The sequence below is a fragment of the Dipodomys ordii genome, unplaced genomic scaffold (genome assembly GCF_000151885.1).
Source record: "Dipodomys ordii isolate 6190 unplaced genomic scaffold, Dord_2.0 Scaffold55, whole genome shotgun sequence".
Taxonomy (NCBI): Eukaryota; Metazoa; Chordata; class Mammalia; order Rodentia; family Heteromyidae; genus Dipodomys; species Dipodomys ordii.
The window spans coordinates 5,715,172-5,738,092 of NW_012267271.1; the positions used below are offsets into that span (position 1 = coordinate 5,715,172).

General features: G+C 54.3%; 1 protein-coding gene across 6 annotated transcripts in view; it reads left to right on the forward strand.

The window, feature by feature from the left end:
• The window catches only part of Usp20 (ubiquitin specific peptidase 20), a 29,180-nt gene continuing 6,259 nt past the window's right edge, over positions 1-22,921 (forward strand). For 2 of the 6 annotated variants that reach the window (XM_013021431.1, XM_013021430.1), the window contains exons 1-13: positions 4,750-4,849; positions 7,034-7,130; positions 9,012-9,065; positions 11,705-11,767; positions 12,052-12,198; positions 13,372-13,468; positions 13,860-13,929; positions 15,786-15,899; positions 18,362-18,440; positions 21,088-21,538; positions 21,861-22,001; positions 22,289-22,404; positions 22,549-22,715. In XM_013021431.1, the coding sequence (XP_012876885.1) occupies positions 7,050-7,130; positions 9,012-9,065; positions 11,705-11,767; positions 12,052-12,198; positions 13,372-13,468; positions 13,860-13,929; positions 15,786-15,899; positions 18,362-18,440; positions 21,088-21,538; positions 21,861-22,001; positions 22,289-22,404; positions 22,549-22,715 (1,580 nt within the window). In that variant the 5' untranslated portion in view covers positions 4,750-4,849; positions 7,034-7,049. Of the gene's footprint in view, positions 12-4,749; positions 4,850-6,995; positions 7,131-9,011; positions 9,066-11,704; positions 11,768-12,051; positions 12,199-13,371; positions 13,469-13,859; positions 13,930-15,785; positions 15,900-18,361; positions 18,441-21,087; positions 21,539-21,860; positions 22,002-22,288; positions 22,405-22,548; positions 22,716-22,921 lie in introns of those variants that run through there. The other 4 variants (XM_013021433.1, XM_013021432.1, XM_013021435.1 and 1 more) reach the window with 4 other exon arrangements.

The window sequence follows — 22,921 nt, forward strand, 5'->3', positions numbered from 1 at the left end:
TGCGACGGCAGGTGAGTTCCGGGCCGCCGCCGGCTGTTTTAGGGGACCCAGGCCTCTCCTAGCGGGGACGGCTCCGTCCCGCCGCAGGCTGCTGAGGCCTGACTCGGCCAGGTGCGCCGAAGGCCTCGGCCAGGTGAGCGGAGTCCGGGCCGCCCTGCTCTGCGCGGGTGGCGTCCGGGGGCGGAGGCCTTCGGGGCTCAGCGCCCCGCTTCCAGACCCTGGGCGGCTCACGCACGGGGCCGGCGGCCCTCACCGCTGCCGGGCCCGACGCGCGCCGGAGGCGTGAGCGTAGCCTCTGGGGCCCTGACGGGCATTTTCTTTAATGAGGGGACAAAAGACGATCGCTTCTCAGCCGGGGTGAATCTCAGCCCGCGCGGCCCTGGCCCGGCTAGGCGGCCTCCGCCACTTCTGCCCGGGACCGAGGGCGCCTGGCTGGGATTGAGAGCCGTGGCTCCCATCGGGCTGCCGGCCGGCCGCCTCCCAGCCCCTCCTCGGGCCTTGTTTCCTTCCCTTTTGCTAAGAACGACATGTCACCCGGTCCTGGGCACCTTCCACCCCTAAAATGTTGCCAGGATGCGATGTACTTGGAAATCGGCTCTCAGCAAACCCCTAGGAAACTGAATACGTGCATCAACAGTGGCCCTGGGGACTTTTAGCAATCCCTGAAGCAATAGATTCTTTTTCTCTATGGGGGGCAGAGGGGGACGCTGTCCAAAAACAAAAAGTATTGCTTTATTCTAAGCTTTATTCTCCGTGAATTCTCCCAGCAATCCTATGATGTAGATTCGATTGATTCTCATTTTTGCAGATGAGGCTTACTGAGGCTCGCAAAAGCAGTGTGTACCCCAGGTTACCCAGCTGTGAGGTGGAGCAGGGGTCGGTGACAGGTCTGTAGCAAGTCACTGGTACACTGGCTTCGGGCAGCCAGCGCCGCTGTTCTTACAGCTTGCCGGTGGGGGAGGGGCAGATGGAGAATTTTCTGGAAGACTATTCTAAAGCTGGGCAGCGTTTCTGGAGTGACTTGCTTTTTTGTGTCTGTTTGTTCTTTTTCCTTTATTTTTTTTTTTCTGGTAGTTAATTGAAGATAAAGAGTCACGCCGATTTTGTGGGTGGGGGGGAGAACCTGGGCTGGCTTTGATCTTGAGACCTCAGCCTCCTGAGAAGCTAGGAATTACAGGCATGAGCGCACCTCTTTCTTGGACAGATATAGATACAGATAGTGGGACTTTCTGCAACTGTCTTTTGTCCTTGGTCAGAAAGCTAGATACAGAAGTAGAGGTGTGATTCAAGTGATAGAGCATCAACCTTGAGCAAAACTGTCAACTGAGAGCAGTAGCCCTGAGTTCATGCTCCCCTACTGACTCCCCCCCACCACAAGAAAAAATCAAGATATGCAGTGTCAAAGTCTTGTCCTCTGCAGATTGTTTCAGCCACCGAGTAAACATGACGTTTGCTGGACTCCATGTGCCCCTGCACAGAGGAGAGGCTCCGTGAGAATTTTTGCACAGTCCCAAGGACTTGTGTCCACAGCTATCAGTCTCTCCAAAGTGGCTTTGAATTTGCCAGAGTAGCAACACTCCCACTTGGTGGTACTATGCCGTGTTTAAGAAAAAGGTCAGAGGGCCGAGGGTATTCTAGATTACTCTCATGTGAGATCTCCAGAAAGACATACCTGGTATAAATATACTTACTTTTTCCGCCCCTCCCCACAAAGCCAGAGTGCCCTATGACGCCCACATCCTGTGCTATGACAGATCAAGTGGAGTCTTGTTTAGCAAAGGTGATATTGAAAAAGTGCCAGCTGGGACTTGGCAATAGCTGGCTGGGCCAAGGACTAGTTCCTACTCCCATCTTGCTGGACCGATTATCCGAAGGAACCTTTAAGAAATTTAGGTTGTGCTCAGTTCAAAGATGCATCTTACATTTTAATGTTGTTTGAGAGTTTGGTTGGTGCTGGGTTGGCTTGTTAGCTCCTCTGAGAACTAAGTGCAGCAGTGGCATGTTGCAGGGCTCTAGAAGCTATTATCAAAATCTGGATAAAGCCAGGTGTTGGTGGTTCACGCCTGTAATCCCAGCTACTCAGGAGGCTGAGATCTGAGGATTCCAATTCAAAGCCAGCCCAGGCAGGAAAGTCCATGAGACTCTTATCTCCAATTAACCTCCAGAAAACCAGAAGTAGAGTGGTGGCTCAAAGTGACAGAGTGCTAGCCTTGAGCAAAAAGTTGCTCAGGGACTGTGCCCAGGCCCAGAGTTCAAGCCCCAGGACTGGGAAAAAAACAAAAAAAAAGAGCTCAGGGACAACCCTTAGGCCCCTGAGTTCAAGCACCATGACTGACAAAAAGGAAAAAAAATCTGCATGGATTTGGAATCCAGCAAAAGTGATGCAGTTCTCTGCTCACTCACAGCAAGCACTCAATAAATGCTCTTTGGACTAATGTCTTCTTTGAGAGATGTTTTCTGGCATTTACTATGTAAGTTAGGCCCTGTGTTTAAAATTCCTATTCTAATGTAAGTGTTCCCTATTCTAGTGCTTATATTATAATAACTTAAAGTTTGAAGGTGACAAGTGCTTTGGAAAAAAAAAAGTAGACTTCAGGGAGTTGGTTGGGGAAGGAGTGGCAAGTTGCAAGTTTAAGTTAGTGTATTCTAGTTTGTGATCTACTTGGTGCTGTCGCAGACAGTGCAGTGTATCAACTTAAAGGCCCTGGGCCCAAGTCCCTGTTCTGCCAGCTTGCCAAGTGCATCTGGCTGGCAGCCTTTCCTGCCGTGGAGTCCCTGCTTTGCCATCTAGTAGCTCTGTGATCTTTGGCATGAACCTCGGACCTTCAGCTGTTTGGAGATTTTAGGCAATTTATGCTGGAACTTTGGGTGTGTATGTGTGCATGTGTGCTCGTGCGTGGTGGAGGGTAGGGGTCCTGGGCCTAGGTGCTGTCCCTGAGGTGTTTTTGCTCCAGGCTAGTGTTCTGCCATTTGAACCACAGCTCCACTTCTGGCTTTTTGCTGGTTAATTGGAGAGAGGAGTCTCCTGGACTTTCCTGCCCAGGCTAGTTTTGAACTGCTGTTCTCAGACCTCAGCCTCCTAAGTAGCTAGGATTTTCTCTACTTTTCAAGTTAGCAAGTCAGCAGCCTGGAAGAACAGCTGGAGAAATATGAGAGTTGACAACCAATATTTGAAGACAGAAAAGTGACAGTTCTCTTTGGCTGCAGCCATGAGCCAGAGATCAATACGCAGAAAGTTCAGGAAAGCCTGTCTTCATTTATTATGTAGACAGAAACAGCCAGTGCTTTCCTTTGGGGAAGGATGATTTCATTGTCAGTGACTGTGAAAAGTGGGTTTGGGCCACAGACCACTGGAATTTTATGGAATGGAGCCCCATCTTAAGAAGATGAGGAGCCTGGGGACCTAGCTCAGTGGTAGAGTGCTTGTTAACGTGGGGGTGGCGAGGGAGGATTCCTAAATTTCTTTACATTCTAAGACTACAAGGACAGGCAGCGTGTAGATCACACAGCCTGACTCAAAGAGGGTCTGATTTCAACTCCTAGATGCCAAGGCATCTAGATGCCTGTCCTTGGTTTCCACTGTGTATACTACAAGTTTAAGCTTAGTCATTCCTAAGACTTGTAGGTTTCCATTTACTTCATTTATTTACTTTTCATCAGGGTCTTGCTCTATGGCCGAGGGTGGTTGTGAATTCTGAGCTCTAGTGAACCTGCCCCCCTAGCCTTCCCAGAGCTGTGACTATAGGCATGTGCTGGAGTTGGAATAGGGGACCCTGTGTCCCCCAGGATAGCCTTCTGCCTAGCCTGTTTCCTAGGGTTCTTGGCCACTGGCCTTTATCAGCTACTTGGACAGCTACCCAATAAAAAGCCAGAAGTGGAGCTGTGGCTCAAATGGTAAGAGCACCAGCCTTGAACAAAAAGCTGAGGGACAGTGCCCTGGCCAAATTTAAGCCCTAGTACCAGATAGATAGACAGACAGACAGATAGATAGATTGGTTCTATAAAAAGGAAAACATGCCCTGCTTATAATAGGGTTGGCAAAACCAGCCCAAGGTACTTGGCCTTGGCAGAAGTCTTAGAAAACCAACTTGCTAGGCTTAGTGAGGTTTGGAATTTAGAACCTTGACTCCTGTCATTGTCATGGACTATTTTAAGTGTGACCTTCTAACTGCCCCTCCCTCTTGAACTATCCACAGCTGAGGGACTGTGGTGTGCCAGGGAAGGGGGGCAGGGGACACGTGGATGAACCTGATTGTGCTACAGCCTAGGGTTGTGCTGACTTGGGGCTCGGGGATTCGGGGTAGCACTGTGTCCTGGAGAGGCTTGCAGGATGATCAGAGGGGTCCCCAGGCCCATGTGGAAGGGGCCTGGCCTTCCTGTCTATAGAGTGTGAGCAACTGGCTGTGGCAGCCTGAGGAGGCAGGAGATGAGCAGGCCCGGGGCCCTCTCTGGAAGAAGACCTTTGAGAGTCCCCTCTCTGGGGGACCACAAAGGTAATGGCTGCCACAGCACCCACCTCCGTACCCGCCTGGGTGCTGGCCCTCTGTGTCAGCTCTGCCAAGCCTCCCCTAGCTGTGGGGGGATGTGGTGTGTTCCTAAGCAGTGTTTAGCCTGTGGTCATCCCACATATCTAAAAATGCACTTTTACTTCTAGGAGGAGTTCTGGGGTATTTTTAGAGCATTTTCAAATTCCAGAAGTGTAAGATTGTGCTGGTTCCCCCCTCTCCTTCTCCCCTCCCCCAGGTTTCTTACCAGAGGCTCTGATAGCGGCAGACCACCCTCGCAGCCTGCCCCACCGAGGTCAGCAGAGAATGTGAGCTGGCCCCTCCCCGATCCACTCTCTCACCAGGTAAGTTCCACCTCCTTCCCTCGGGGAGCCACTTCCTGTTGGAGGATGCTGGGCTCTCCTGTGTAGCTAACATAGTAGAATTACGGTGATGAGCTATTTTTCTGCCAAGGCTTTATCTCTTAGAAATACACGTGTGGGTGAAGTGTGGCTTCATGTGTTCCTGGCATTTGCTGCATGCAGGAGAAGGGGAGTGGGAGGTGGGAGATTAAGTGCTGAGGTGAGATACATAGTAGGGTGTGGCAGAGCTCTGCCTACTTTTTTGCCCACTTCCATTTTCTCCATAAACCATGGAGTAAGCAAGGGGGTGTGGCCCGGAGCAGCCTGCCAGCCTGGTCTCAGCTTTTAGCTTTAAGATGTCCATCTGTGAGACCCAGGCAAGAAGGAGCGATTTGTTTGTGAGATGGGGGAGCTCACAGCTACTCAAGGAATGCTGGGAGGGCCTTTAATAGAGCTGTGCAGGGCAGCTTGGAGCCCGGTAGCTGGCATCTCATCCACCCGTGCAGCAACTCCTGTGGCAGCTGGGTGTCTGGGCCAGGCGACCCCTGGATGGCCCCTGGAGGTGGGGAGGGGACTGCAGGAGGCCCCTAGGGTCTGTCTCCAGGATTAGATGAAGCCACTTCTGGCTCCACTGACATCTTTAATGTATTTAAACCCCTCTTGGCAGTAGTCTGGAACTAGAATCAGCTTTTGGATTCTGAACTGAAATATTATCAGGTAGCTGAAGCATTTGTTTCTTAGTGGGTTTTTGTTTTGTTTTGGTGCCGATCTCTGGGGGTTTGAAATCTGGGCCTGAGTTCTGTCCTTGAGCTTTTAGGCGCAGGGCTAGTTCAACCACTTGAGCCACAGCTCCACTTTTGGAGATAAGAGTCTCACTGGGGGCTGGGAATGTGGCTCAGTGGTAGAGCGCTTGCCTCACATGCATAAGGGCCTGGGTTCGATTCCTTAGCACCACATAAACATAAAGTTCTGGAAGTGGCGCTGTGGCTCAAGCGGTAGAGCTCTAGCCTTGAGCTGAAGCGCTGAGGGACAGCGCCCAGGCCCAGAGTTCAAGACCACAACCTGCTAAAAAGAGTCTCACAGACTCTCTTGCCTAAGCTAGCTTTCAATTGGGATGGAACTCTCCAGAGCAGCTAGGATTACAGGTGTCAGCTACCAGCAACTGGGTGTTTGTTGTTGTTGTTTATTTTGAAATCACACTTTCTTAGAAATTTACAAAACAATATAAAGAACTGCAAAGCACCCTGGGTGCCCTTCCAGCATTCAGTCTTTGTGGATGTGTCCTTCGTGGATATGTCTGCAGGATAGCGCTGGCTGAGGTCTTGCACTCCCTGGGCTGTGGTGGCTGTGAGCAAGGCGCCATGCTGCTCTGTGTATTGTCTTATAGAGAGCCATGGAACCACTGCCATTCTCAGCTGGAGACTTGCCAGCCCTCCGGGCTCCCTCCCATGAAGCCTTTATTCTCTATAAGCCAAATCTCCCCCAACCCTTTTCTGGTTTAAGGAGAAGGCCTGGGGAGGGGCGATTGCTGCTATGTCACATGACTTCCCCTGCTCCACACAGGTACTTTCCTAAACTATCCGGGTTGGTTTTATTCCGGGCTGGCAGCCCTTGCAAAGCTGGGTTTTTCCCTCTCTTGAAATCTATCATCCAGATACGCTGCTGCCAATGTTTTGGCAAATGCCCTTCCAGCCATTTCCTGGGTTAGTGTTCCTGACACCCTGTTTTCCCTGGCCTCTCTTCGGCTCTTGAGAAGACAGCTTGCCTGCTCAGAGAAAGCAGGAGTTGACCTACCCCTGGCCTTTTGGAAGCCCAGCCTGTCCTCAGCCCCCTTGGTAGACTGGTCTCCTTGACCTGGCTTCCATTCCGTGGGTGCCGCTCCGAGTGCAGCCAGGCCTGTGCTTCTGCCCACCAGCAGTATCAGGCACCAAACCCAGTACTGCCCGGGGGTGTGCTCTGTTGGGCTCTGGGCCAGACTTTGATGTACTCTCTCCCCGTGAATTCTCAGAGCACCCCACCGGGGCAGCCACCGTCATCTCACACAAGGAGAGGAGGCTCAGAGTAGCCTCCCTAAATCACAGCTAGAATATGCCAGCCAGAATCCTACCGGCATGACTTAACCTGTGATCTGTCCTGCTCCCCCTCTCAGGGGCCACAGTGACCCAGCACTGCTGTGCGTTCTCACAGGTGAGCCCACGCCAGCATGGGGGACACCAGGGACCTCTGCCCGCACCTGGACTCCATCGGGGAGGTGACCAAGGAAGACCTGCTGCTGAAATCCCAGGTAAAGGGCAGACCTTAGGGGCGGGGCTGCTGTGTCCATGTTCCTGGGGTGTGGATGTTCCTGAAGCAGTCTCCACCCGTCTCTGCTCAGCCCTCCAGTCAGCGGTACTGCCGGATGTCTGTGGGAGCTTCTCTCCAGGGCTGGGTCCCGCCATCATTCATTATAGTGAGAGCCTTGTGTGCTGTCCAGCCCAGCTGTACCGCTTCCCACAGCAGGACTAGGTGTCCGGGGACAGTTTTGTTTTTCTTTGTTTTGCTGGGGATAGAACCAGGCCTTGTCATGCAAGTAGACATGATACCCCTGAGCCACCCCTAGGCCTACACGGATGTTCTCCCAGGAGGCCTGAAGTGGGAGTTGGGGTGAGGATATGCTGACCCTGTGCTAACACAAGCTGGTTGTGACTCAGTGGTTGAGCATGTTCAGGTCCCTGGGTTCTATTCCCCAGTACCATAAAAATACAATCAGCACCAGTCATCGGTGGCTCACACCTGTCATCCTAGCTACTCAGGAGGCCGAGATCTGAGGATCACAGTTCAAAGCCAGCCTGGGCAGGAAAGTTCATGAGACTTTTATCTCCAGTTGACTGCCAAAAAGCCAAAATGGTGCTGTATCTCAAAGTGGTAGAATGCTGGCCTTAAGTACAAAAACTCAGGGACAGCACCCAGGCCCTGAGTTCAAGCCCCAAGACTGGCACAAAAAAGAAAAATTAGGTAATTAAAAATTTAAAAGGTAGCACTGTCACATGGTTCAAAAAGGCAGTGGGCTGGGCACTGACGGCTCACACCTGTAATCCTGGCTATTCCAGAGGCTGAGGTCTAAGGATGATGGTTCCAAGACATCCGAGGCAGGAAAGTCCATGAAACTCTTATCTCCAATTAACCACCAGAAAACTAAAAGTGAAGCTGTGGCTCAAAGTGGTAGAGCACTAGTCTTGAGCAGTAAAGCTCAGAGACAGGACTATGGTCCTGAGTTCAAGTCCCCATGACTGACCAAAAGAGAAAAAAGAAATGGTATGAGCTCATCACCTACATATGCAGTCCAAGGCCCTGAGTTCAAAACTCCGGTACCTAAAAAAAAAAAGAATATGAATGCAGGGTGCTGGGCTCACACCTTTAATCCTAGCTACTCAGGAGGCTGAGATCTGAGGATCATGGTTCAAAGCCAGCTAAGGCAGAAAGTCTGAGAAACTCTTCAATTAACCACCAGAAACGGAAGTGGCGCTGTGGCTCAAGTGGTAGAACACTAGTCTTGTGCTGAAGAGCTCAGGGATACTGCCCAGGCCCACAGTTCAAGCTCCATGACTGGGGAGGGGGGAGGGGGAAAGGGGGGGGATTGAGAAGGTGAATGTCAATACACTGAAAAATAAAAAAGTAAAAACAGCTGCTGTTTGCTGGGGTTGAGGTTCACGTGCAAGGTCAGGAGTGTGTAAAACCCAGACATGTGCTGCCCCAGGGGAGGGTCCTCCCTGTGATGGGTGGTTTGTTGACCTCTGTGCAGGCTCGACCTCTCTGAGCCCCACTTTACCCTCTACTACTTGAGCCACACCTCTACTTCAGCTTTTTGCTGGCTAATTAGAGATGAGAGTCTCTCAGATTTGTTCTGCCTGGGCTCAGTTTGAACTGTGATCCTCTTAGTCTCTTTTGAGCAACAAGGATTATAGGCTTGAGCCCCTGGTGCCCAGCTCATTTGAAATGTTTTTTATAAACAAAGGATAAACTCCCTCACACTCGAGGGCCCATGATCCCTGTTTAGATAGACAGGATAGTGGAGACCTGTCTGAGGTGAGGTTTTGAAGGTGGGGCCTTCAAGGTGAAGGAGGGCAGCTGGGCCAAGCCAGCAGTCCTCACTCACACCCCTCTCTCGCCACCTCCGTTCCTGCAGGGTACCTGCCAGTCGTGTGGTGTTGCTGGACCCAACCTGTGGGCCTGTCTGCAGGTAATGGATCTTCACGGGCCCCCAGGGTGTGGGCTGTGACTGGAGTCTGCCTTGGCACTGCGGGAAGCTGGGGTGCCAGGGGCCCAGGCACAGGCTGGCGGCTCTGGCAGCCATGGGAGGTGACAGAGAAAGCAGGCTGCGGAGGGCACCAGGAGAACTGAGCTCATCTCCATAAAAGACTTGGGTTTCTGAGTCCATGTGGGTGTCTTGGCTTTTAGTGGTAGTGTCTCCCCAGCTTCCCTCTCCCTGCGTGTAAAGCAGGGGGCTCACACTGAGGGCTAGCCCCACGCATGAGGATAAGACAGATGGCAGTGCCAGGCTTAGCATAATGTGGGGATCCTAGTCAGCATATAGGAAATTGGGTAGTGTGGTTATTGTTGCTGGTTAAAAAGAGTAAAAGCAACCTGGGTGCCAGGAGCTAAGCCTGTCATCCTAGCTACTCGGGAATGCTGAGAACCAAAGGCCTATTGATCGAGGCCAGCCAGGGCAGAAAAGTCTATGAGATTCTGTTTCTGTGGAAGAAAGCTGGACTCAGTAGTGTCAGGAAATGAGACCCTATCTTGATATAACCAGCGAAGGACCCCTCTGGAGATGTTATGTGGTATTCTGCTTGGCTAGCAAGTGCAAGACCCTGAGTTCAAACCCCTAGTCCTGCTCTTACTGCCAATGCAAGCAGAAGCTGGGCAAGGTGGTGCAGCAACTTGGGAGACCAAGGCAGGAGAATGGTACGTTCCAGATCAGGTGGGCTACATGTCAAAACCCTGTCTCAACACAAACCAAGAAAAGAGTGAAAATAGATGAGTCAAAACATGCCAGGCAGGCCCAGTGGCTCAAGCTTGTATCTCCAGTTACTGGGAGGTTGAGACTTGGGGATTGTGGCTCAACACCAGCCTGGGCAAACAGTTCATGAGACTCCGTTTCAATGTCTGGGCATGGTGGTATATGCTTTCCATTGCGGCTATGTGAGGAGACACAAGTAGGAGGATCACTGTTCTGGCCTGCCTGGGCATAAAGCTAGACCCCTTCTCAAAATAACTGGCACAGCCGGCGCTGGTGGCTCACGCCTGTCATCCTAGCTACTCAGGAGGCTGAGATCTGAGGACTGCAGTTCAAAGCCAGCCCAGGCAGGAAAGTCTATGAGACTCTTATCCTCAATAAACCACCAGAAAACAGGAAGTGGTGCTGTGGCTCAAGTGGTAGAGCGCTAGCCTTGAGCTGAAGAGCTGAGGGACAGTGCTCAGGCCCAGAGTTCAAGCCCCACAACTGACCAAAATAAAATAAATAAATAACTGACACACGTACCAGGTGCTAGTGGCTCATGCCTGTAATCAATCCTAGCTATTCAGGAGGCTGAGATCTGACAATCATGGTTCAAAGCCAGCAGATTTTCTTGCTTTCTTCAATTAACCAACCCAAAACTGGAAGTGGGGCTGTGGCTTTAAAGTGGTAGAGTGCTAGCCTTGAGTGAAAAAGCTCAGGGACAGTGTCCTGGCCCTGAGTTCAAGCCCTATGACAAAAAAGGACACAAAAGTGCTAAAGGTGTGGCTCAAGTGGTAGAGTGCCTTGCTAGCAAGCATAAGACTTTGAGTTCAATTCCCTGTACTGCGTAGGGGTGGAAGAAGAAAGGAAACATGGTGGTTTTCTTTTTATGGTGGAATTACAGGTGATTTTGTGTTTTTTTCTCTATACTCTCTTATATTTTCCACATTTTCTGTTTGTATCTATTATGTTTTCTAATCAGAGTAAATTTAAAATTTTCCCTCTAAAGGGGAAATCCACCAGTAGAAATCACTACCTCGCTCTAGCCTTTGTAGGCAACCCGGGGCCCCCAGCCGCCTGGGAGAGGCTGAGCTCCCTCCTGGGGGCCCAGGCCCTCTGAGAACACAGTGGGAACCTGGTGTGGGAAATGGCTTCACGGTCTCCACCAGAAAGTCATTTTTAGAGCACCTGGTGCTCCCAGGGAGAGGCATCAGTGGGGGCTGCTGCTGGCCAGGGAGGTGGAGAGCCTCTGGAGCCTGGCGCACCTCGAGACTTTGGGTTGTCATTGGGCTCCTGCAGCCTCCAGGAGGAACCCTCCTGCCCATCCTGGGCCCCCTGTTAGAAAGTCTCTGTGAGGCCTAGGACCTCAGTGACTGGCCACCCATTGGGAAGTGGGGTGCAGCTGGGGGTTCAAGTCTAGGCCTTTTGGGCTTCTTGTCGGAGAGCAGCAGCCTCGGGAGCTGTTTATGGCATCTGTCCCCACTGACCTTTGGGTGTACAGACTTGTGTTCCCCTGAGTGACAGCCACTTGTGGGTCGCCCTGGGTAGAGATGGCTTAGAACACTCACTGCATTCATGTTGTATTCTTTGTGTGTGTGTGTGTGTGTGTGCGTGCATGTGCACACACATGTGCGAGCTGGTTCTAGGGTTTGAACACAGGGCCCTCGTTTCACTAGGCTTTTTCATTTGAGGCTGGCACTATCACTTGAGCCACACTTCCACTTGCAGCTTTTTGCCGGTTGACTGGATTTGTCTCTCCAGGTTGGCTTCTAACCAGCGAGGTTAGAGGGAGGTGCTAGGGTGACGGAGGTGAACCACCAGCACCTGGCCTCGCTGAATTCTGGGTTTGTCCCAGCCTGCCTCACCTCCTCTCTCCCCAGGTCACCTGCCCCTATGTCGGCTGCGGAGAGTCCTTTGCTGACCACAGCACCCTCCATGCTCAGGTAGGTGTGGTAGCTGCACATGGGCCATGTGGCCAGGCAGGGACCTCTCAGCTCCCCCCTCCTGTCCAGACTCTGTAGCTGGGGTGGGAAGTGGGGACGGTTACCTCAAAGTTGCAAGTGCAGGTGAGTGGCCTGGGCACAAGCCTTGCCTGGCAGGTTTTGGCCCTGGGGCTTCCTGCCTCTGGCCTGGCTGGCTCTTCCTGAGGGGGGAGGGCAGATGCAGCCCCTTGGGGTCTGTGCTAGGCCCGAGTTTTCTTGACCTTACTTTGTGTCTCATCCTCCAGGCTAAAAAGCACCACCTGACTGTGAACCTGACCACGTTCAGGGTGTGGTGCTATGCCTGCGAGCGGGAGGTGTTCCTGGCGCAGCGGCTGGCGACCCACGCTCCCCACGCGCCTGCTCCCGGCTCCTCACCCAAGCTCTCCGAGCAGGTACAGAGCCACAAGGGGGCTTGGGTTGCTTGTGGCACTGTTCAGCATGGAGGCAGTGCCTCCCAGGCTCCGGAGGAGTGTGGCTGAGACGTCCCAGAGTGTGCTCCTGGGCTAGGAGTTCTCGGTGACTAAGGTGCTCGTGTCAGGGCCAGTGTAGGGCTGTGAGGTGACCGTGGGTAGTCACGTGAAGTACAGGGGTTGGGGTGGAGCAGGGACCTTCCAGGCCTTATGGGGAGGCAGAAACAAGCCACAGATGGCTCCCCTGGCAGCCCCAGATCTGGAGTGATCCGCAGGACTCCTGGGACACCCTGGAACCACCCTTGAGCAGCAGGTGCTAGGAAGGCCTTCAGGCAGCCGGCTTAGTGTCAGCCTGGCTTCCACACTGACCTTAGCCCTAGCTGTCGGAGCAGCCTGCGGGAGCAGAAGCCCAGAGGCCTGTGCATTTGTGCCTGTGTATATGTGAGTGTGTTCATGTATGTGTATTTGTGCACATTGCTGTGTCTCCATGTTAGGCAGTGTAATGGTGGCTGGATGGGTGTTTATTGAATACAGTTGCGAACATGATAGATGTATATAATTTGAGTGAGTGTGTGTGTGTGTGTGTGTGTGTGTGTGTGTGTTGGTCGTGGGTCTTGAACTCTGGGCCTAGGTGCTGTCCCTGAGCTCTTCAGCTCAAGGCTAGTGCTCTACCACTTGAGCCACAGGGCCAGTTCTGGCTTTTTCCGTTTATGTGGTACTGAGGAATCGAACCCAGGGCCTCATGCATGCCAGGCAAGCACTCTATCACTGAGCCACCTTCCCAGCCCTATATATAATTTTTTTTGGTGATGTATACAATATCCATTTTTTGTTTGTGTGTGTTGATAGTTAAAAGTTACAAATCTATATAGTTTCCAGGTTCTCTCAGGAAAAGAGAGCTGCATGGTTTCTCTTTTCCCCCAAATATATTAAAACAATAATATTCATTCATATAAAGAAAAGAGCACAAGTCAGAGAGCTCCCGGGACCAGGCAGCCGGCCCCACCTGTTCCCGTAGCATCTTCTGCTTCACTGGGGTCACCAGGATCTCTGAGGGCTGAGGAGCGGGCATCCTTCCCCAGGGAGCATGGGGGCCTCAGCCCCACCCAGCCCCTCCTGTCCCCCCTCTTTGCTCACTCTGGGTCTTTCATGCAGGACTCCCCGCCGCTGTCCCACCCTCTGAGAGCCGTCCCTATTGCTGTGGCAGACGAAGGAGAGTCGGAGTCCGAGGATGATGACCTGAAGCCACGAGGTAATGGCCCCAGGACAGGGCATTCCTGAGTCAGCCTAGAGCTAGCACCCCAAGTTATAGGCCTTTGCTCTGGCCTGCCATGGGCAGCCCATAGAGCTGTGGCTTCTCTCCTCGGGCCCGCTGGTGAAGCTGAGGTCCTAGGGACCTGGCCGTCCTGTGCCCGCTGCCAGCTGCCCGCCTGGGAGATGGCCCGCTGTAGGCCGTGTCCTCCGCTGCATGGCTTGGGCAGTTGGCAAGGCAGAGCAGAGACGCTGAGCAGCTCATGACTTGACACACTCAGACCCAGGCACTGTGCCCTTGACACACGTCAGAGCCACACCCTGGGCTGTGGTGAAAGCCGGCGCTCAGCGAGGGGGGCTCGGGGACGCTCACCTCCCGCATGTCCTTCCAGGCCTCACAGGCATGAAGAACCTCGGCAACTCCTGCTACATGAACGCAGCCCTGCAGGCCTTGTCCAACTGGTAGGTAGTGCCCTCCTTGGAGGGGTGGGCTCTGTGGATGGGCATGCACCCCCAGAGGATGACCGGACAGGTTGAGGAAGCATCTGAAGGCCCATCTTGGCCCTGGGAATGGCGCAGTGGCCGAGCACTTGCCTAGCAGGAGTGAGGCCATGACCTCCGCTCTGCACCCACAGACGCCGGAAGTCCCTCTGCGTCCACTGTTGCCTGTGGAAGCCCAGGACAGTGCTTACTGGGACGGGGACAGGTGCAGAACGCGGGGGGTGGGGAACGGGGGTTTCCCAAGCCCACATTGTCAGTGCAGGCCTGTGGGGGGGATACTGTCCCTGGAGGATGGGGTGTCAACTCCACTAGGCTCAGCTGTCTCCTGTGTCTGACACGGGCTCGCCCACCTAGCAGCAATCAGGAGGAAAGGAACAGATCTGTATGCTTAGAAACCTCTGGAAGGATAAGTCATGAATATGCAGACGAGTTGTCCTACGTCAATTATTACTGTTTGTTTATGCTTTTTTAAATTTTTAAAAATATATTAATATTTTTCAGGGCTGGGAAGGTGGCTCAGTGGTAGAGTGCTTGCCTTGCATGCATGAGGCCCTGGGTTCGATTCCTCAGTACCACATAAGCAGAAAAAGCCGGAAGTGGCGCTGTGGCTCAAGTGGTAGAGCACTAGCCTTGAGCTGAAGAGCATCTAGGCCCAGGACTAACCAAAAGTAAATAAATAAATAGTCGCTGGGCGCCAGTGGCTCATGGCTATAATCCTAGCTACTCAGGAGGCTGAGATCTGAGGATCATGGTTCAAAGCCAGCACAGGCAGGAAAGTCCATGAGACTCTTATCTCCAATAAACCACTGGAAAACTAGAAGTGGCACTGTGGCTCAAGCAGTAGAGTGCTCGCCTTGAGTTGAAGAGCACAGGGACAGAGCCCAAGCCCAGAGTTCAAGCCCCACGACCGACCAAAATAAATAAATAATACAAAATTTCTTTTTTGGTGGTGGTACTCGGGTCTTGGCACTTGCCAAATGCTAGGCAAGTGCTCTGCCAATTGAGCATGCCTACAGTTCTGCTATAAGGTAACTTATAGCCTGAGGAGGGCTGGCATGTGGCTCAGTGGTAGAGTGCTTGCCTAGCATACATGAAGCCCTGGGTTCGATTCCTCAGTGCCACATAAATGGAAAAAGTCAGAAGTGGTGCTGTAGCTCAAATGATAAAGTGCTAACCTTGAGGAAAGGAAGCTCAGGGACAGTGCCCTGGCCCTGAGTGCAAGCTCTCAGGACTGGCCAAAAAAAAAAAAAAAAGCCTGAGGAAAAGGGAGCAGGGGCGCCTCCAGGCAGGCTGGCACCGTCTGCAGACACTGGGCACTGAGGAGCAAGGGCTGGCTACCCAGCCGGGACAGGCAGCAGCGTCCCCGGCCCCTGGGCCCCCAGCACAAAGCTGGAGGGGTGCATAAGTATCTCAGGGTCACTGTAGCACAGTCCACAAGCGACGTACACCTCAGTCTAAAAGGCAGAGGTCCAAGACCCAGGTGGCAGCAGGCCGGGCTTCCCTCTGGGCTCAGAGGGCTGTCCTCGTGAGCCTGCGCCCTCTCGTGTCCACTCGCATCTCAGCTCACCAGGCAGATGGGGTTGGAGCCTGCCATAACACCCATTTTCACCCCAGTCCCTTCCAATGGATGCTTGTCTGAGTAGTCACAGCCTAAGGGGTGAATTTGGGGGCCACAGTCCAGCTCTGGCTGGTGAGGCCCTTTTAGTCAGCTGCAGGCATTTCTGGACATGAAGGCTTCGGGGGCATCATACAGGAGCACTGGCCATCTGCCCCCCCCCCCGCCAGCTCCTCTCCTCTGACCTCATCCCTCTCCCCAGCCCACCACTGACCCAGTTCTTCCTGGAGTGTGGAGGCCTGGTACGCACAGACAAGAAGCCAGCTCTGTGCAAGAGCTACCAGAAGCTGGTCTCGGAGGTCTGGCACAAGAGGCGGTGAGTCCCTGACCTTGGGTAGGTATGTGGGGCCAGGACTGAGTCCCACCTGATAGGTCTAGCCTCTCATGATCCCTGTAATGCTGTCAGTGAGCCTATGCTGTTTACAAATGGGGGAACTGAGGTACGGAGAGCTTGCAGTATCTTGTTCATAGATGTGCAGTACATGGAAGACAGAGGTAGCTGGCATCAAGCCCCACCGGCAGCCGCTTTGTGGATGTCTTTTGCTGCTGAGGCTCAGAGGCGGTCATGCCAATGCCAAGCCTCGGTCACAGCCGCATTTGTGGCAGGATATTGGTAATGAAGTGGTAGGTTCTGGTGTGTCCAGGGCCTTGGCACAGTATGAAACAAATGCAAAGATCAAATCTCTAGTCAGGCACCAGTGGCTCACGCCTGTCATCCTGGCTACTGAGGAGGCTGAGAGCTGAAGATTGTGGTTCAAAGCCAGCCTGGGCAGGAAAGTCTGTGAGACTCTTACCTCCTATAAACCACCAGAAAACTGGAAGTGGTGCTGTGGCTCAAGAGGTAGAGCACTTGCTTTGAGCTGAAGAGCTGAGGGACAGAGCCCAGGCTGAGTTCAAGCCCCATAACAAAAACCAAAAAACAAAAAACTTTCTCCAGGTAAAGCAAAGTTGGGAAAAATGAGCTCATAGACGTGTGTGTGTGTGTTTGTGTGTGTGTAAAAATGAGTGCATAGACGTGTGTGTGTGTGTGTGTACACCAGTCCTGAGCCTTAAACTCAGGGCCTAGATGCTGTCCTTGAGCTTTGTTGCTCAAGGTTAGTGCTCTATCACTTGAGCCACAGCTCCACTTCTGACTTCGTTGTTGTTAATTGGTGACGAATCTCATGGACTTTACTGACTGGCTTCAAGTCATGAGCCTCAGATCTCAGCTTCCTGACTAGCTTAGATTACAGGATTGAGGCACCAGTGCCTGACTCACATATCCATGCTTTAAATGAAGAAGTGGATAAAAAGATATTGTGAGATGATTTTCCAATTGTGTGAGAAGTCAGGCTTGCCAGGCGCTGGTAGTTCACGCTTGTAATCTGATGACTCAGGAAGCTGGGATCTGAGGGTCATGGTTTGAAGCCAGCCCAGGCTGAAAAACCCCCATGAGACTCATATCTCCAATGAACCACCAGAAAACTGGAAGTAGCACTGTGGCTCAAAGTGGTAGAGTGCTAGCCTTAAGCAAAAGACAGAGTTCAAGCCCCATGACTGTGAAGAAAGGGAAGGAAGGAAGGAAGGAAGAGATGTAGAAATAAGGCTGTGGAAGTTATCTATATGTGCTCTTTTTATTTATTTTTATGTTTAAGTACAAAAGAGTATGAGTCCAACAAACCAGTTTATAAACAGTGCATCTTGATCAATGCCACTTGTGCTCTTATTTATTTTTGTAGAAAACTCCAAAAGTCTTTTTCTGTTGGTTGTGGGGCTTGTACTCTGGGCCTGGGTGCGGTCCCTCAGCTCTTCAGCTCAAGGCAAGGGCTCTACCACTTGAGACACAGTGCCACTCTGGTTTTCTGGTGGTTTATTGGAGATAAGAATCTCACCGACGGGCCGGGCGCTGGTGGCTCACGCCTGTAATCCTAGCTACTCAGGAGGCTGAGATCTGAGGATCGCGGTTCAAAGCCAGCCCGGGCAGGAGAGACCGTGAGACTCCTATCTCCAATAAACCACCAGAAAACCAGAAGTGGCGCTTAGCTCAAGTGGTAGAGCGCTCGCCTTGAGCTGAAGAGCTGAGGGACAGCGCCCAAGCCCAGAGTTCAAGCCCCATGACCGACAAAAAAAAAAAAAAGAATCTCACCGACGGGGCTGGGAAGGTGGCTCAGTGGTAGAGCGCTTGCCTTGCATGCATGAGGGCCCTGGGTTCAATTCCTCAGCACCACATAAAAAGAAAAAAGCCAGAAGTGGTGCTGTGGCTCAAGTGGTAGAGCGCTAGCCTTGAGCTGAAGAGCTGAGGGACCAGCCCAGGCCCAGAGTTCAGGCCCCATGACCGGACCCCCCCAAAAGAAAAATAGAATCTCACAGACTTTCCTGCCCAGGCTGGCTTTGAACCACAGTCCTCCGATCTCAGCTTCCTTAGTAGCTAGGATGACAGGCGTGAGCCACCGGCCCCCGGCTCCAAAGTCTTGGTATAATTCTGTGTGGGAGATACCATGAATGATGTTGCTTTGTGGTAATGTTTTTTAACTTCAGATTGTTTTAGTTATGAGCATGTATTGCTTTTAAATGAGAAAACCACAGTAAATATTTATAGTGAAAGCAAATGTTCTAAGTGGGCCATATCCTGGCCTAGTGGGAAGTGATGCCCGTGGGGAGCTCTGGTGGCACTGCACAGCCAGGGCCTGGCCTCCTCGCCAGCTGTACAGCCCCCTGGCCCCTCCCTCAGTATTCACCACCCCACTACTGCCTGCACCAGGCTGGCCACCCAGATGAATGGATTTGTGCTCCTCACAGGCCGAGCTATGTGGTCCCCACCAGCCTGTCTCACGGAATCAAGTTGGTCAACCCGATGTTCCGGGGCTATGCCCAGCAGGTAAGCCGTGGCACCGCCCAGGGCACACTCCACCTTCCCACAGCCTGGCTCTGAGCCGCGGCTGGACTGGGCGGGTGGACAGTCCTAGCAGGAGGCCTGTTGTTGGGCAGGGCTCCAGGCAGGTGCTCACTGCCAGAGCTCTTCGCCTGCCTTAGGTTGTGGGTAACCCCACTTTCAGAGAGGGTACTGAGAAGAAGCCCAGGGAGCTGGGCCACTGTCCCAGTCACACTTCCAAAGGCAGTGATGTAGAGCGCCCAGGCTCTGCTCCTTACGTGTGTCAGAGTGGCACCCAACCACGGGAAAAACTTTGCTTTGATTAAACTACTTTTTGTTGTTGTTCTTAGTGTGCTAGTGTGCGGGGGCTTGAACTCAGGCCTGGGCACTGTCTCTGAGCTCTTTTGCTTAAGGCTAGCGCTCTACCACTTTGAACCATAGCTCCGCTTCCAGTTTTCTGCTGTTTAATTGGAGATATAAGAGTCTCACAGATTTTCCTGCCCAGGCTGGTTTTGAACTTCAGTCCTCAGATCTTAGACTCTTGAGTAGGTAGGATTACAGGTGTGAGCCATTGGTGCCTGGCTACACTTAAAAAAGAAATGTTGTTTTTGTTGTTGTTGTTGCAGTTCTGGGGTTTGAACTCAGGACCTCATGCTTGCTAGGCAGTTGCTTATAGCTGAGCCATGCTTCTAGCTTTGCTTTTGGCCTTTTGGACCTTGTACCCTTGCTTGCCTTTGCTGCTCACAGCTGGTGCTCTACCATTTAAGCCATGCCTCCAGCATGGCCTTTGCTGGTTAATTGGAAATGGAGTTTCATGGACTTTTCTACTCAGGCTGGGTTTGAAAGATGATCTTCTGATCTCAGCTACTGAAAAGCTAGAATTGCAGGCATGACCACCCAACTTTGCTGGTTATTTTGTGTTTATGTTAGTACTAAAATTTGAACTTGAAGCCTGGGCACGCTGCCTTAGTGCTTTTGTTCAAGTCTGGCTCCCTGCTACTTGGACCACACATTCACTGCTGACTTTTTGCAGGTTAATGATTTATCTGCCCAGGCTGGCTTCAAACCAAGTCCTCAGATCTCAGTGCCAGGAGAGCTAGGATCACCAGTGTGACTTTGCTGGTTATTTTTAAGATAGGGGCTCACTTCCTACAGTGCACACATCTGGACCACAGTCCCACCTGTTTTAGGCTTCTTGTAGTTTCTGGGGTGATAGCCCCATGCCATCAATGTCTGTCCTAGAATGAATACATTTTTGAGTCCAGATAGCACCTTTGAAATCTACTTTATAAAATGAGACCATAACAAAGCACTCCTCATGTGTGTCCCTTAGCTTCCTGCTAGCCCCCAGGAATGGGTTCCGGACCCCTTTATGGCTGGAGGATCCCCAGCTGAGGCACGGCCAGAGCTGGGCCTGAGTCTGGGTCACCCTATTTGTCACCTGGATATGGGGCTCTTGCGTAGTGTGGCGGGCAGTGGGGGTGCCTTTGCTCTCCTGCTCCTCAGCCTGCCTGCACCCCCCTAGGCTGAGGGCCACCGGGCGCTCTGCTCATGTCCCTGAAGGGCACCGGCTCCTCCTGAGGCCCACTGCTGCCTCCGCCCCCTTTCTGGGGTGAATGTCTTTCACAGGGATTGGCCCTCACATGGTCCCATGTCAGGGAGGGAGTGGAGCTCAGAGAGGCTGCCCCCTCTCTCAGGCCACACAGCACACAGTGGCAGGGACGAGCCTCAGCAGTGGTTGGGAGTGGGGGACTCTGTGAAATGGGGCTGTGTGGCCTCTGGTGATGTCCACGTGGGCCGCAGGAGAAGCCTGCCTTTCTCTGCTGCGTGGATGGGGGGCGCATTTCTCAGCGTGGAATGCAGCGCAGCTGTGGGCCTCTCTCAGGGGCATGAGTTTGGCCGGGGGCACACGGGACTTGTGGAAGGAGACTCAGGCCTGCTCGTGAAAGGACCCCGAGGTGCGCCTTGCACAGGGCTCGGCCGGTCGTGGTCCTCTGATCCTACCTGGGGAATCCATCCTGGCAGCCAGCTGCCTCCCCGGTTGGGGTCTGGGGGGGGGTGGGGGGCTGGCGCTGGACTGGGAACCCAGGTCCACCCCCAGCACCCTTGTCTTTGGCGGCATCCACCAACTCACAAGTTGCAGGGCACCTTCTGCAAGTCCTCAGCACCAAGTGTGCGGGCATGTGGGACACAAGGCGCTCAGAATCCCGCCTGCCACAGGGTGCCCGGGCCTGCAGGAAGGTAGACCCCGCCCTGGGTCTCGTCCTCGTGTCAGATGGTCACACTGTATGATAGCCAGTAGTACTGGCGGAATGGAGAGGGCCAAGCACAGGTGCCAGCTGGCCTGCTGGCATCGCTTGGCATGGACTCCTCCACTCTCCCAGTGCCCAGCTGCCTGTCCTGTGAGCATGGGCGGTGCCTCCCCTCCCTTCCGTCCCCCACCGCACCCGAAGCAGCACGGGGGCCACGTGCAGCACCCTCTGCCTCCGCTTGTGCAGAGCTGCGGCCTCTCCCAGCCTCGGTGGGGGTCAGGGCAGAGCCGCTTAAGGTCACAGTGATGGGCAAGCAGCTCTCTGCACAGAGAGGTGCCAGGGCCTGCTGCGGGTGGCAGAGGGCAGCGCCGTCAGCTGGGTGACGTGGCCCCCGGTTCCAGGACACCCAGGAGTTCCTGCGCTGCCTCATGGACCAGCTGCATGAGGAGCTCAAGGAGCCGGCCGTAGCCGCCGTGGCCACGCTCACGGAGGCCAGGGACTCGGACTCGAGTGACACAGATGAGAAGCGGGAGGGAGACCGGAGCCCCTCGGAGGACGAGTTCCTGTCGTGTGACTCGAGTAGTGACCGGGGCGAGGGTGACGGGCAGGGCCTGCACGGCAGCGGCAGCTCGCAGGGCGAGACGGAGCTGCTGATCGCTGACGAGGCGGGCCGGGCCATCTCCGAGAAGGAGCGCATGAAGGACCGCAAGTTCTCCTGGGGCCAGCAGCGCACCAACTCGGAGCAAGTGGACGAGGATGCGGACGTGGACACGGCCATGGCTGCCCTGGACAACAGGCCCCCTGAGACCCAGCCGCCGTCACCGCGCTCCACCAGCCCCTGCCGCACCCCAGGTATGAGCCAGCCAGGCTCCACGGGGCTGTGGACAGTGTGACCACCCCGTGGGCACCTGCCCTGTGCCCCCTGGGAGAGGGGAGCAACCGGCCCCGTCTGGCACAGCACGGGTCAGGCTCCCTGGCCTCGCTACATCGGACCCCTGTAGAGTCTGAGCCCTGGGTTCCAGCTGGGCAGCATGTCTCTGTTCAGCATGCTCTATGAAGCTAGAAGGGGGCACAGGACCGAGGAGGGGCCCACGGTGGGCTCAGGCTTTGGTCCTGGGTCCAGGGCCCGTGTGGCTGTCCCGATCCAGTGCCGTGTCCCCTCTGTGCCCCCCAGAGCCAGACAACGATGCGCCCATCCGCGGCTCAGCTCGGCCCTGCAGCCCTGGCCACCTCCAGGAGGGCCACGCGAAGCTGTCCAGCAGCCCGGCCCGCGCGAGCCCTGTGCGGATAGGGCCGCCGTACGTGCTCAAGAAAGGTTCGGGGGCGGCAGGGGCGGCTGGGAGTGCAAGTGGGGGCGGCCATGATGCCCACGTGGCTGGCTTTGCACGCTCGCTGCCAGGCCCACGCTGTGCATCAGCTCCGTGGCCCCCAGCCCCCTCGGGTGGGAGTGGGGAGGGGGCCCGCTTTGTAGACGATGCCATGATTCCAGGTCAGGTGCTCACCCGCTCACACAATTCAGGAACGTGACCCTGTGTTCTGGCCACGGAGGTCCTGCCTGGGCCTGTGGTGGGGGCCCGAGCCAGCCCTGTCCTGCGTCTCCAGCCCAGGTGCTGAGCTCGGGCGGCCGGAGGCGGAAGGAGCAGCGCTACCGTAGCGTCATCTCTGACATCTTTGATGGCTCCGTCCTCAGCCTCGTGCAGTGTCTCACCTGCGATCGGGTGGGTGCCGGGGGGCGGGGGGGGCGCGTCTGGTCACCGCCTGGGACAGGGTGGATGCACCCCGGGGCTGCCCACGGGAGCAGGCTCGCCTGCCTGCCTGCTGCCAGAAGCGGGGTCAGGCTGACCTCCCCCGCCCTCTCCCAGGTGTCCACCACCGTGGAGACCTTCCAGGACCTGTCGCTGCCCATCCCTGGCAAGGAGGACCTGGCCAAGCTGCACATTTACCAGAATGTGCCGGCCAAGCCAGGGGCCTGCGGGGACAGCTACGCCCCCCAGGGCTGGCTGGCCTTCATCGTGGAGTACATCCGAAGGTGCGCCTCTCGGGGCTCCCCACCCGGGGTGGGCACCACCGCCTGGCCCCTCCCATGAGGAGGGCAGGGCGCAGGAAGAAGGGATGTCACTCGCCTGTGGCAGAGGTGCCAGTTGGGGACTTCTGGGGTTCAAGTCTGAATAGACCTCAGCCACCTACGCCCCACGTCTTACTCTTGCTCAACATCTGATATCTCTTTTCCGTGTC